The following is a 13,641-nucleotide window of genomic DNA, read 5'->3' as shown; positions in this document are numbered from 1 at the left end:
GGTGGAGTTTCCTGAGTAGACTCTCCTTACAGAGCTGTCCTTGGGTTCCTGCCTCCACACAGCATTAGCCCAGGAAGGCCTGATGATTCCATATTGTTCCCTCGAAGTAAATCTGACCAACCTGACGTTTGTTCTAAAAACACACCGTACTATTCCTTTATCTCTGATTTCCTTGCTCAGCAGAAAGATGTAGAGTACTTGTGGGCACACGGTTACCTGCTTGTCTCCACTACACTCAGTCTGGTCGTATTTGCTCAGGTCACAGGACCAGCCACAGGGAACGTTGTGGCCCTGCCTCTGCCCCCAGCATTTCTTTCCCCTTCATTTGCTACCTGGTGCCCAGGAAGCCCCTCTTCTTCCCTGTGGACAGCCTCTCGCTGTCCCTGGAGACAGACCACTGCCACAGCTCTGAAACTTGTCACCTGAGCTCTGGGCTTTCCTGTCAGACTTGGCAGTGTACGTTCCTTAAAGGATGCTCCAGCTCCCTCTGTCATGTTCCTCGTCTCTGCCTGGGACCATGGAGGGAGCCGAGCCTTCTCCCATAGCTCAGGGCCTCAGAAACTGTGTTCACTTATGCTCCACATGGGCAGAGCCCTCATGAAGACCGCTTTTTGTCCTGTGGGCTGCTGAGGAGAGTTCTCTGGAGACACTGCCTTGCTGTCATAAGAACACAAAGCAGCCTCAGAGGGGGTGCCACCCGAGAGGACTGGGCTCTTGACGTCAGCAGGGAGAACTTTGCAAGGGCAGCTGTGGAGGACAGAGTGCTCTTGCGGCCACCTGAGTGAGAAGTACCCGCACGCCCAGTTCGGAGAACAGGGAAGGCCAGAGCCTTGCAAGTGCCCGGTGCTGCCTGGAGCTCCCTTCCCTGCCCACAGCCCCAGGGAAGGGGCCCTTCTCCCTCTCCCCTCACGTCCACGGGAGAGCCCGCTTGGCAGCCCAGCCTGGCGCAGGCCGCCCGCAGAAGCCACACTCAGAGTCAGAGTCCCCTTAGACGAGGAAGTTGCCCAACCAGCCTGAGACACCGCTATTCTCAGCTCTGTTCCACCTTCCACTCTTCGAATTGATGGGGCCACCTCTTCAGGATGTGAGTGTGCGTGCTTGTGTGTGTGTGTGCGCGGGCACGCAAATAGAGACTCAAACATCTCTTTTGCAAAAGCCAGCCCTTTACCACCAGAGGCAGGAAGAGGCATGTTGCATCTGCTCCTGTCCGTGGAATTTAACTTCAGGGAATGAAGATGCTTCAGAAAAGGCGGGCTGGCCTCTGTGTGCACCTCATGCCTTTATGGTTGACTCCTGATAGCAGCCTCTGTGTTTTGTAAAGACATCTAAACCTTCCAGATAAGAGAAGGCATTTGCCACCAGAGATGTGTATATGGAGTGCAAGTCTCCAGAGCTTATCTCACATAGAGACAGGCTTTTCAGGGGCCATAGTCCAAAGTCCCAAGCCAGGACATCTGGGTGGTTTTTGGTTTTGCCGGGAACCTATTTTACCCAGGATCTCTCATCATCCCCACCTCCCCAGCTTCACTTTATCTTTTCGAGTAAAAAGAAATGTGAGAGGACTTCTATAAGTTCTTTAATCTGTGAAGTGTAGAGTTTTCAGAATCTTCTGGCAAGTGGGTAAGAGGAGGCTTTCTTAGTGAATGGAGAGAAAAGTGCTGTTTTCTTATAAAGATTCACCAGAACTCCTGGTCACTCCCCTGGAGATTTCTCATGTGTACACACACACACACACACACACACACACACACGCGCGCGTGCGTGCGCGCGCACGCTTTCTGTAATTGCTGGCACTAATTGGGGAAATTTCTAGAAAATTTGCAGTGGTTATATAAGATGAAATTTAGTTAACCACCAAATGAAAAAAAGTAGAAACCTCCTAAATGAGGCAGATAGAGAGTAGTATTTTTCTTATTATGAGGGCTGGCCTGAGCGGTGGATTGGACGGCCTCCAGTAGTGGCCTGCCAGATTAAAAAAAAAAATTTAGGAAAGGCAAGACTAGTTTAACTGGTTCACCCAGTGCTCAAGAGAAATGTGCAGGCCAGTAACTGGTGCTCCCAGGGCAAGCACCTGGCTAGGAAGGCTTGTGAGTAGTTCCCCCATACTGATGGTGTGGCGCCGGGGGGGGGGGGGGGGGGGGGGGGGGGGGGGGGGGGGGGGGGGGTGCAGGGCTCCAGAGCACTGATCCATCCATGGGCGGCTCTGAACTCAGAACCCCTGGGAGATGGGGGATGAATTGGTGGGACCCACTTTTGTGGATGAATGTGGTGAGCTTGAATGGCCCTTTAATTTCTCTCCATTTCCAGTATCTGTGATTCAGAGACCAGGGCACTCACGCTCATGAATATGCACACAAGGAGCTCTTGAGCAGCCCAGTCAGCTAATCATTCAGCTCTTGATTTCAGCTCAGGTCATGATCTCATGGTTCTTGGGTTCGAGCCCCACATTGGCTCTGCTTTGGGCACGCAGAGCCTGCTTGGGGTTCTCTGTCTCCCTCTATCTCTGCCCCTCCCTGCTTGCATGCTCTCTCTCGAAATAAATAAATAAACACTAAAAAAGAAAGAGTACGCACTTAAATTTTGACCTTCATCTTGCTCAGCTCGCAGAATGAGCCTTGACATTGGATGGGGGACCTGATTTTGTTATGAACAAAATAGGGCCATAGTACTATCGGGGGCATGACAGATGGCCAGCCGTCAGTGGAAAGTTTCAGGGGCCCTGATTCCAAGACTAGCTCAGAGTCCTTGGCCCTGGTAGATACTGGGGGGTTCAGGTTCCTTTGCCAGCAGTATTGAGGAGAGCTTGGCAGCTGTCAGAGTGCCTTCAGGAGCTTCTGTCCCCTCAGCCTTCTTTCTTCACTTTCGTTCTTCTGGACCCATACTCTCTTCTCAGGTCTGACCTACCCTTTCCCCTCCTGTCTGCCAAAGGTCATAGCCCCCAGCTTCAGGTTTCTTAAAATGCGCATGTCACACAAAGTTTCTTTAAAGGGGAGGGAATCTGACTCCCTACAAAGGCAGGAATGCCTCCTGTGCAGTTACCCCAAGCCAGCAGACTTGTGGTGGTGGTGCTTATTTGGCCTGTGTCTCTACTGAGAGCCTGTGGTTGGGGTGGAAATGCCTTTTCTTAGGCCTGGGGGAGTCATGTCCTGGCCGTGGAGTGTGCCCAGCCCAGGGGCTACTGTTAGATGCTGTGGCAGTGCAGACTTGGAGGTGTCTGCCCTGGTGCCCTTCCTACAGGAGGAGGGCTGCTGACCAGAGGGCCGCTGGGAGAGTGGGGAGCCCATGGGCGGGAGACCCACAGGGGCTTGCCGCAGTGGGGAAATCGGAATCGGGTGGTTACAGGAAAAGAGACTTGAGCGGGGTTGCGGTGGGGAGCGTCGGTAGCAATGAAGCCCTCTGGCCGAGCTTTATTGGCTGACCCCTCTGGGCTCCCATCATTGCAGCCCAGCCCACCAGAACAACTGGAGTGTGCCCCCACGGTCTGGGGCGCTGGGGTGGGCACGCCACCACTGGCAGGTAAACTCTCTGCTCCAAGTTTGCCCTCTTCCTGGAGATTCCCCAAGAAGGGAGCTGGTGAGACCCGTTGCTGATAGAGCACTGCCCCTCCCCGCCCCCCAGGAGACTGGGCCAGCGGCTCTGCCCTTGTGGAGGAGGCTGCTAGAGCAGGCTCTGCTGCACCTGGGCAGGAAATGAGGCCAGGAGGTGGGGCCAGTGTGTCTGCGTCATTTGCTAGGGGTTCTCCCTCTGGCTCCCACCTTCCTTCCCGCCAGGGCCCTGACTGCCATCAGGCACAAGAGGAAATGCGTCCTGCTCAGCCGCTGGCTTAGAGCTGCACCAACTTCAGCCTTCCCTCCAGGCTGCCAGCAGAAAGGGAGCTGTGGCTATTGGGGCCTTCCCGCCCCCTCCATGCCGCCAGGCCAGCCATTCGGGCAGTCCCTTGGGGAATGTGGAGCCTGCACTCCACAGGCCAACCCAGCCCCACATAGCAGCCCTACTCCTGGTTTCCTCCACCCCCTGGAGCCCCTGCGTGCATGCGTGCACAGTCACAAGGAGAGATCTGAAGCTGTGAGTGAGATGGGTGCTATTTTCCAGCCCCAAGGGAAGAGACTCCATTGCCTGGTCTTTTAAGGAAAGGAGGTAAGGTGGCCATGTGGAACTTGTCTTGGGAGTCAAGGCCACTTATAAGCTGCTTGAGCTGATCCAGAGACCCCGGCAGGATCTTTAGGATTCATTGAGATGTTTCTGTGAAGTTCTGGCATACAGCTGGCCCCAAGGAAATGAAGCCTCCTTTTTCTCCTCCTCTTAGATCTTACTTTGACAAACAGCAGCTGTCAGTGTCCCCCTACCCTGTATCTCAGGGCGGGAGCAGAAGTATGCAGCCACCCCCCACCCCAGTCCCTGCACTGGTAGCATCCCTCCCGCTGTGGTGCCAGAGAGCTTTGCCTCTCGTTTGGCCCCCTGGTCTAGTTGGAGAGACAGATATTGGCATCATTTAGCACCACCCCCACTCAGACCAGACACTTCTAAACTCCCTCTTGGGCAGTGACATTGGCTTTGCCTAGGGTATCAGGGACCTGGTGGGGCAGGGAGTGGAGAAGGGGTGGTTTGTGGCGGGGGGGGGTAGCAATTAGGAAAAAGCAGAAAGCACAGCTTCATTCCTGGGTTCTCATCAACCAGCGTCAGTTGAAGCCCCTCCTCTGGGAACACCAAAGGATGTTTGTGTCCATATTCCAAGTGGCCTCAATTTGTGCCAGGCCCAGGGTCCTCAGCTTTGTGGCTCGAGGTCTCTGACAGCAGGCAGCAGCCTCCGGCAAGAAGAGTATGGAACCAGTTGATGGCCAGCCGTCAGCTTCAGCCATTTCCACTCCCCTGTGGAGCTCCCAGGGACATCTGGGGGCTGCTGACTCCAGGGCCCCAGGGATTGGGACAGGAAGTTTTACTCAACCGGTTCAGGCATGTGGCTGGATCTGTGTACCGCCAGCCTTCCGCTCTGGGAAGACTACTGCTCCCTGGGCACCGGGCCGGGCGTGGGCGTCACCCGCTTCCCCAGGCTGTCAGGGCCCCGGCCCTGAGCTCCCCTGTCCCCTTGCCTGGAGGCCCCTTCTGCAGCCCAGTGGGGCAGCTCACACTGGAGTCCCCCTACCCAGCGCCACAGCCCCAGGCTGTCTGGCGAGACACAACACTGCACTGTGTGCAAATGGTGATTGATTGTAAGAAAATGCATCTGACCTTCATGTGCTCAAGCCTGAGTCCTTGATAAGAAAAGGAACCGCCCTTGTGCCTCTTACGTCTTCCCCTAGTGACATCCAGTATGAAAAGGGGAGTGTCAAGCAAACCTCAGGCCTTCTCTCCATTCCTGGCTCCCTCCCTGTATCTCTCTCACCTCAGCTCTGGCCTGGAGCAGGTAGAGAGCGCAGACAGAGGCTCAGGGACTCGGGATTCTAACCTGCCCATTGGGCTCACAGCTGGGGTGCCAGTCAGTGGGGGGAAATGCCCAGGACACTCATTTGGAATCTCTAACATTACTGCACTGCAGGCATAGGAAATCATAAGTCGGGGTGGGGAGGAGCCATGAAACGGGGCTGGGGCCCAGACTCCCTTTACCCCTGAGACGCCTGAGGCGGACAGGGCTCCAAGGAGGCTCTGTGGTATTTCTCTGCCTCCTCAGAGCTAGACCGTGTTCCCTCCCATCTTTATTGGAATGTTTTCCTCCATTGTTTTATCATGAAAACATCAAACATACAGCAAAGTTTGGGGGCTTTGCAGTGCACGCGCAGAGCACCCACCGTCTGGAGTCTGCGTTTTACTGTACTTGCTCTGTCACTCATCTCCTTCTGATGGTCCGCCGGTCCATCCCCTCTTTCTGATATTTCAGAGCCAGGTGAAAACACCAGTACATTTCTTTATTGGGGCTTTTCATTATAAGAGCAATGCATGTGCAAACAAATTTCAAAATATAAAGACATTTTTCTTCTAGTCCTCCTTTCCTTCGCCATCAGAGTGTATATTCTCCCAGAGGTTTTCTGTGCCAACACAAGCACGTAGGAACATACATCTCAATATGGAGGGTGTCTGGTTCCTTGAGAAATGGGATCATGCCCTTTTACTGATCTGCCACTTGCCACGTTCCGAGTCGGAGGCTCCCTTCTCAATGGCAGGCTGATGATGTGCCATTTGCTTTGTCAGTTTTGGTTCTTGTCACCCTTTCAGGTGGGCCTGTGGGTTAATCTGATGCTAACAAAAAATGACCACAAATTGTCATGGCCAGGAAGCAGAGAGTGACTTCTGTCACAGCTCAAGGGCACAGGGACTTCAGTATTGACCTGGTCCTATCTTAGGCTTTTCCCTCAAGGTTCTTGGTGGGGAGCTTTCAGGCATCTTAGCCTTATAAGCTGTGAAGAATTCTCATTTTGGGGGCACCGGAGTGACTTAGTTAAGCATTCAACTCTTGATATGAACTCAGGTCTTGACCTGAGTCATGAGTTCAAGCCCCTCGTTGGGCTCTGTGCTGGGCATGAAGCCTACTTTAAAAAAGGTAGGGGGTGTGCCTGGGTGGCTCAGTCGGTTAAGCAGCCAACTTCGGTTTAGGTCATGACCTTGCAGTTCATGGGTTCGAGCCCTGTCTTGGGCTCTGTGCTGACAGCTCACAGCCTGGAATCTGCTTCCCATCCTGTGTTTTCCTCTCTCTGCCCCTCCCCTGCTCATGCTCTCTCTCTCTCTCTCTCTCTCTAATTAATAAATTAAAAAAACATTTTAAAAATAAAAAAAACACCCAGAAACCTTGTTTTCTGGGCCCCACATGTTTTCCTTTCCACCAAGGTCATCAAAGAGCACCCAGAAACAGCAGTAGAGGAGGGCACCGAGCAGAAGGTCCCAGGCCCTGCACCGCCACTCACAAAGGGCCTCTCAGGCATGATGTTGGACTTCTCTGGCTTCAGTATCTTCCTCTGCAGAATGGAAATATCACACATGCCCTGTCTAGCTCGTAAGATTGTGGGGCTCAGTTGAACACACACATACAACCTCAGGATGTGTCTCACTGGCAGTGCTCAGGGACAATTAAAATCTCTCAGTAGTGGGGAACTGATCCTGCTTCGGGCTCTGCTTAACATCCGTAACCCCATAGTCTTGGTATTTTTCCTGTGGTTTGGGAAACTTCTGAGTAACCTTTGCTTCCTTTACCTCTTGTACCTGCCTTCCAGATGTCCGAGTTAACCTGGGTTCTGTCTTGGGCCTTCGTACATGTCAGTCTAATCTCTTTATCCTACACCTATACCCATCACCCAGGTCCCTCCTCTAAGCCCCAGATCTAGACTTGAATAGCCCCCCAGAGGTTTCCATTAGTTTGTTCAAATGGAGATGCCTGGTCAGCGCTCCCCACCCAACTCTGAACTCACCTGTCATGCCTGTCTCCTCCTCCTGGGTCCCCTCTCATAGTGATGAGCACCCACGACTTGCCTGGCTGCCCTTCTTGCCCCCGTGGCTAGTGCAGGCCCTGAATCCATTGCTCCTGCATTGCTATGACAGCCTCCATACCGGGCTTCCCATCTCTGGACTCTTTCCGTGCCTTCACCAGTAGTCAGCAGAGACCAGATGTGATCAGAATGTGTCTCCAGGGCCTCCCGGTGAACCAGGTGAAGCCTCCACACTACAGCAGAACATGAGTCCGTCCTGGGGAGTTGGTCCCACCCTCCCCATGACTCCCCCCCACCGCCCCCCGTTCTTTCTGCAGAGGCCATAGCCAACTCGCTGCAGTTCCCGATGCTCAGATATTGTTCCCTTTGCCTGGAATGTCCTTCCCCGAACAGTCCCTGCCCTGATGAGACATCTGCCATACCCTCGTGCGTGGGGCTGTCTGCATCATGGGGCTTCCTAGAAATACTCTGCTGCCCATTCCCATTTTCTTGTTGGCCTCCCCTGTGAGACTAGGACTTCAGTCCCAGGACCGTGACTGATTCACTGACTTGCCAGTGCCTGGAATGTCACAGAAATTTAATAAAGGGCTGCTGACTCAGCCCTGGTGTTCTCCCCATTCTGCCCAGGCGTTTCCAGCTGTGGCTGTGCTAGGGGCCTGTGGCGTGCAGTAGCTTCTTCCCATTCATTCTCTTAGGTGGGGGGCCTTTTTCTCTTCTTCTTTATGTTATTTTATTTTTTATTTTGAGAGAGAGAGAGAGCATGAGCAGGGGAGGGTTAGAGAGAGGGAGAGAGAGAGAGAGAGAGGGAGATACAGAATCTGAAGCAGGCTCCAGGCTCTGAGCTAGCTGTCAGCACAGAGCCCAACTCAGGGATTGAACGTACGAATCATGAGATCATGACCTGAGCTGATGCCAGATGCTTAACAGACTGAGCCACCCAGGCGCCCCTCTTTTTTAAATTGAGCTGCACAACCCAGTAGCGTTCAGGATGCTCACAGAGCTCTGCAACCACCATGTCCATCTAGTTACACACATTTTTGGTAGAAAACCCCTGGCACGATTGTACTTTCATGAGGTATCTAAAATATGGTCCTCAAAGAGCCAGGGGGCAGAATGGCGGTCACCAGGAGCTGAGGGGACAGGGAAATGGGGAGTTGCTCTTCAAGGGGTGCAGGGCTTCAGTCATGCCAGATGAAGAAGTTCTGGAGAACCAGTGTACAGCCTTGTGCCTCTGGTTAGCAACACCACAGTGTACACATAAAAACCTGTTGAGAGGGTAGATCTCATGGTAGGTGTTCTTACCGTCAAAAAAGGGGAAAAAGAAAACCCTTTACTCATGAAAGAGTCACTCATTCTCTCTTGCCTAGCCCCTGATCTGCTTTTTGTCCTAATTGGTCTGTTTTGCACATTTCATATAATGGAATCGTTCAATAGGTGACTTTTTGTGTCCAGCTTCTCAGCATAGTGTTGTTGCAGTCCGCCCACGTTGTGGCCTGCCTCGGTTCTTCATTCCTCCTCACGGCTGAGTAATATTCTGTTGTGTGGATGGACCACACCTGTGTATCCACGTACCAGCTGGGGGATATGGGCTGGTTCCACCTGTTGGAATCATGCATGCACCAGTAGCGGCTGGAGCACCCGTCTCTTCCATTCACTCTGCCTCGGATCCCGTCACCGTGCTTTTCCAAACCAGACCTGCAGAGTGTCTGTTTGCCAGACGCTCTGTTTAGGGAAATAGTTGCTTCTGCCACCTGCCTATCCCACTCCCAGCCCTTTTTGGCCTCCATCCCCTGGTCCGTTTGGTCATTACTCCCATCTGTCTTCAGATAATTAATGTGCAGTGTGCCTGTCTTGTCTCTGCAGTGAGGGCGTTCAGGTCAAAGTACCCTTGGTCTTCTGTGTCGCCTACAGAGCCTTGCCCACTTCAGGGACCCAAGCAGTCCCAGCCAGCTCCTAGACCCATACCTGCCTTGCGCCACCTGCCTGTTGGTGACTGACCCTCTCCCACTCTCCTCTGCCCTCTCTTTGCAGATGACGTGCTGACTAAAGATGCGGGTGAGTGTGTGATCTGCCTGGAGGAGCTGCTTCAAGGGGACACGATAGCCAGGCTGCCTTGCCTGTGCATTTATCACAAAAGGTACGAAAGGGTTGGCAGGGCCAGCTCAGCCCCATCTGAGACCCCAGAGGGCCCCTTCCATGCAGGTGGAGGAGAGAAGGATGGACCCTTGTCACTAGCCATTCTGTCCCCTCTGGTTGCGGGATGACCTGTCCTCCCTGCCAAGGGCTCTGAGTGGGGTCGAGGCAGAGGCCCACAGATGGAAGGTCTGAACATGCCGAGTGCAGGGCAGAGGTCTCTGGTCTGTAGGCCTGGAGGGTGGGGGCTGACAGGGAGACCCGTGGAGCCCCACAGGTTGGAGGCACTGAGGACCCCACCTGGAAGGCTGGTTCTCCATCGTCTCCCTGAGCCTTCCTCCGAGGGCCCCTCTGCTCTCCGGTATGAGGACCGTCATCTGTGCCAGGGAGGCAGCAGGGAGGGGCGTGTGTGCCACCCCTGCACCCGCCCCTTCTCCCCAGGGGGACAGAGGCAGGAATAGCCACTACCTGTGGGCCACAGCCCTGAGAGCTGCTATAATTAGCAGGGCTGAGATTTGTCCTCAGGCCCCAGTACGAGCCTCGTTCTTGATTCCAGCTAGAAAGAAGACACCTCCTTACCCGAGATGGGAGGACATGCTGTGCCATCTGCTCTCGGCTCCTTGAGTCCCAGAGCTTCTCCTGACACACGGGCTTTCCAAAGCCTGACTCGCTGGGCCGTTGGCCACAAGACGGTTGCGCACCTCATTGGTGCACAGACGTGGCTGGTTTGTGAGAGGCTAGAGTTTGGGCTGGGGCGCAGAGGGTGCTGCTGGCCTGGGCCCAGCACAGATTGCTCCAGTGTCTCCAGAAGGCACCACTCAGAACTGGAAGATGGAAATGTTTGGCTCTGGGGGAGAACGATGCAAATTATCTACCTGGTTCCTGTCTTTGAAAATTGCCTGGTGTTGGCTTACAAGTCGGAAAGCTGTTTTGGGCAATCTCTGTTCCCTGTGTGCTTCAGATGGTCCTTTCTCTGAATGCTAGAGACCAGCGCTTCACTGTTAGCCTCCTGTCTGGCCCCCCTCAGCAATGTCCCACCACAGCTGACCAAGCCAGCTAGAGCCGGGAGCGTCCTGAGAAGTCCCACCAGGGAGGGAGTCTCAAGGCTGCCCCTTCAACAGAAGAGGGGGTTCCCGGGACCCCGGAGCTCAGAGCAATGGCTAGCCTGCTGGGTCTTGGTTTCTCCTTATGCTTTGAGCCTGAGAGACAGTGGGCTCACTGCCCTGCACGGCCCTCCCGCTCTCACCTTCTCCCTGGTCGTTGTCGCCTCCCTTGGGGCTCCACGCAGGCGAGGCCTTGGTCCCTCTCAGGGCCACACTCCCCGTTTCCTGCAGCAGCCAGCTCCGCCCGACCCTGTACCCACCATGCCAGGCTGATACCTCAGGCTGAGCCAAGATCCATCCTGGCGCTCTTCTTCCTGCTTCAAAAACTGGGTGTCTGAGGACATGCTTGTTTTTTCCTGAGGTGCGAGCAAGTGAGATTTAGCAGCCCCCTGCTCAGAAGCCTGACCCTCGGAGAGCGCCCCGTAGGGAGTGCCTGGGCCGCGAGTAACATGTCTTCCCTTGCCACCTCTCTGCCTCAGTTGCATAGATTCGTGGTTTGAAGTGAACAGATCTTGTCCAGAACATCCCGCGGACTGACCCTGCTGGGCTCGCTTGCTGACTCCTCTCAAAGGTGAGCCGCGGTTGGGGGTGTTCCGGGCTCAAGGCCGAGGGTCGAGTCACTCTGGGGCCTGGAGGTGGGAGAGCATCTTGTCAGTGGTTCTGTGGGGGGAGTGATTCTCTGGGGAGGACAGGAAATACAGACGCCCTTGTTGTGAAGGAGTTCCTCCGCAGAGCCAGGTTCCTTGGGAAGAGACCCGTGTGTTGCAGACATCTACAGTGAGTGTCCCACAGGGAGGGTCAGAAAGACCCCCTTGGAATGTGCTGGTGGGAGCAGCAGCAGCAAAGCTGTGGGACCGACGCCGGGTTTGCACCAGCCCCGCCCTGTGCGTGAGGCACGGCCAGGGCCAGCCTGCGTCTCGGGGTCTCTGCTTCTTCGGGGACGAGGGTGGACATCACACTTACTAAACAAGACATCCCATGGGCCGGTGCACTGTCCCCTGTGGTGCTCATCAGTGATCAGCCACTGCTCTTCTGCCTGCAGGCCACCTCCCTCACACACGCACTCTTTCCCGCTCATACACAGTCACACTCACATCCACAGTCACATACACTCTCTCTCTCTCTCTCTCTCTCTCTCTCTCTCTCTCTCTCTCTCTCTCTCTCACACACACACACACACACACACACACACACACGCTTCCAGATGAATCAGCTGCAGCAGGCCAGTACGACTGCCTTCCCCCCGCCCAGGTGGGCACACGTGGTCCCCTGTATAACCGTCCATTCTGACTGTCCATTTCTTTCCCAGGGCACCTTGCTTTTCTGCTGACTATCCTCGCCTGTCCCCTGTCGCACCTGTCCCTTGCGAGTTCTGGGCTGGCACTTTCTTTTTTTTTTGGCAAACAGATAAAACCCCTAGAGAAACCAAAATCCTGACTCCACCTCATCTTACATCCAGAGGTTTGGGGCCTCTTTTCTTCCCTCTCTCTCTCTCTATCTCTCTCTCTCTGTCTCTCTCTCGTTTTTGTTTGTTTTGTCTTCCTTTGTTCTTCATTAGGTTCATTTTATTTATTCCAAGTAAACTCCCAGAACAGCTGATGGTGTCAGACAAATCAGGGACATTTGCTCTTTTTACCTTCCCCTCAAAAACCGAGGACGCGGGGAGAGGAAAAGGCAAGGGTGAGAGTGAGGTGGAGGGACTGGGCCGGCGCCGGAGCGGGAGTCCAAACCCCAGCAGGACGTCTGGCCTCGGCCCCGAAGCGGAACCAGGAGCCCCCGGCCTGCCTCGGCGGGATGCACGCGGCCCGCCCCGGCCAACGCAGTGCCACTTACGTGTTACGATCCACACAGGGACCAGCCAGCCCCCGTTCCCGAGAGGAGGCGTCGGACACGGGCAGAGCTGAGCTGGGGACACCCGTGGGAACAGGGCACCCCTTCTGCACTGACTTCCAGAGAATGGTTCTCCCTTTCTCCCTGAGGACACCAAATGGATGAGAGCGAGTTTGAGAGAAGAAAGAATCACCGCCATCCTTCCCTTCACCCCTCATCCCAGGAGGGAAAGGGCATTTTCTTTATCACCTTTGAAAGGCGTTGTGGGTCTGTCTATAAAGTGTTTACAAAAAAAAAAAAAATTATAAAAAAAAAAAAAGTCTAGTGTCGACTGGTGTTTTCCCTCGTGATGTTTACAGATTGCTGTCCGCTGCCCAGCTAGCACCCACTCAGTGACAGGACCCAGCAGGGCCACGCGCCCCGACGGCCCCGGAGCAGGCACACGGCCTTCTCCCTTGCCCGGCGCCCCCAGTGGCCCTTTCTAGCAACAACCGCTCTGCCTTGGGTGTTTTTTTGGGTTTGTTTGGTTTTTTTTCCTCCATTCTTCTGGCTTGGTTTTGCACTTTTCTCCCCCTGGGACCCTGATATGTAACTTTATTGCCAAAAAAAAAAAACCAACCCGTCAAGGACCTTCTCCTCTCCTTTCTCTTTTCCTCTTCCTCTCTCCCGTCCTGGTTCTGGTCAGTTCAGAGGATTTAATAATCACAAGTGTCCTGCAAAAACGCCTGAACATTTTTCTTAGACCCTTGTGGATTTTTTTTCCAGAAAACGTAAACAGACAAAAGACTTATTAGAGGAATATGTACAGTTACCCCTGTTTTCAGGCACTCTGTTTGAGAACATTTTAGCCATTGATGTTCACACGTGGCATCAGCCCATGCAAGATAGGTTTCTGTATTTATATATTAAAATACAAAAAAAAAAACCTTATAAAATGTTTAAAAATGTTCAAAGCTTGGGGGAAAAAGCTTTCTTCATTAGTAAAGGTGTTTTGATATGGTATTAAAATGTCTAATAAAAGATGCACTGTGTGACTTTATTTTACTGAGGTAATTGTTACACCATCAGGAAATGGGGTTGGAAGGCTGCTCGCTCACCTTCCTCCGTAGCCTTCCTCCGGGCCGCTCCTTGGTGGTACAGGAATGTGGAGTGGGCCTCAG

General features: G+C 53.9%; 1 protein-coding gene across 1 annotated transcript in view; it reads left to right on the top strand.

Moving 5' to 3' along the window:
* Positions 1–13,501, top strand: part of ZNRF1 (zinc and ring finger 1) — a 99,228-nt gene extending 85,727 nt beyond the window's left edge. The window contains exons 3-5 of the mRNA XM_029925010.1: positions 9,447–9,552; positions 11,131–11,222; positions 12,503–13,501. Of these exons, the coding sequence (XP_029780870.1) occupies positions 9,447–9,552; positions 11,131–11,188 (164 nt within the window). The 3' untranslated portion in view covers positions 11,189–11,222; positions 12,503–13,501. The remainder of the gene's footprint in view (positions 1–9,446; positions 9,553–11,130; positions 11,223–12,502) is intronic.
* The last annotated feature ends 140 nt before the right edge of the window (positions 13,502–13,641 follow it).

This window comes from Suricata suricatta, chromosome 16 (genome assembly GCF_006229205.1).
Source record: "Suricata suricatta isolate VVHF042 chromosome 16, meerkat_22Aug2017_6uvM2_HiC, whole genome shotgun sequence".
NCBI classification, from domain to species: domain Eukaryota; kingdom Metazoa; phylum Chordata; class Mammalia; order Carnivora; family Herpestidae; genus Suricata; species Suricata suricatta.
The sequence above is the reverse complement of the archived record's forward strand: the minus strand, read 5'-3'. Positions and strand labels throughout refer to the sequence as shown.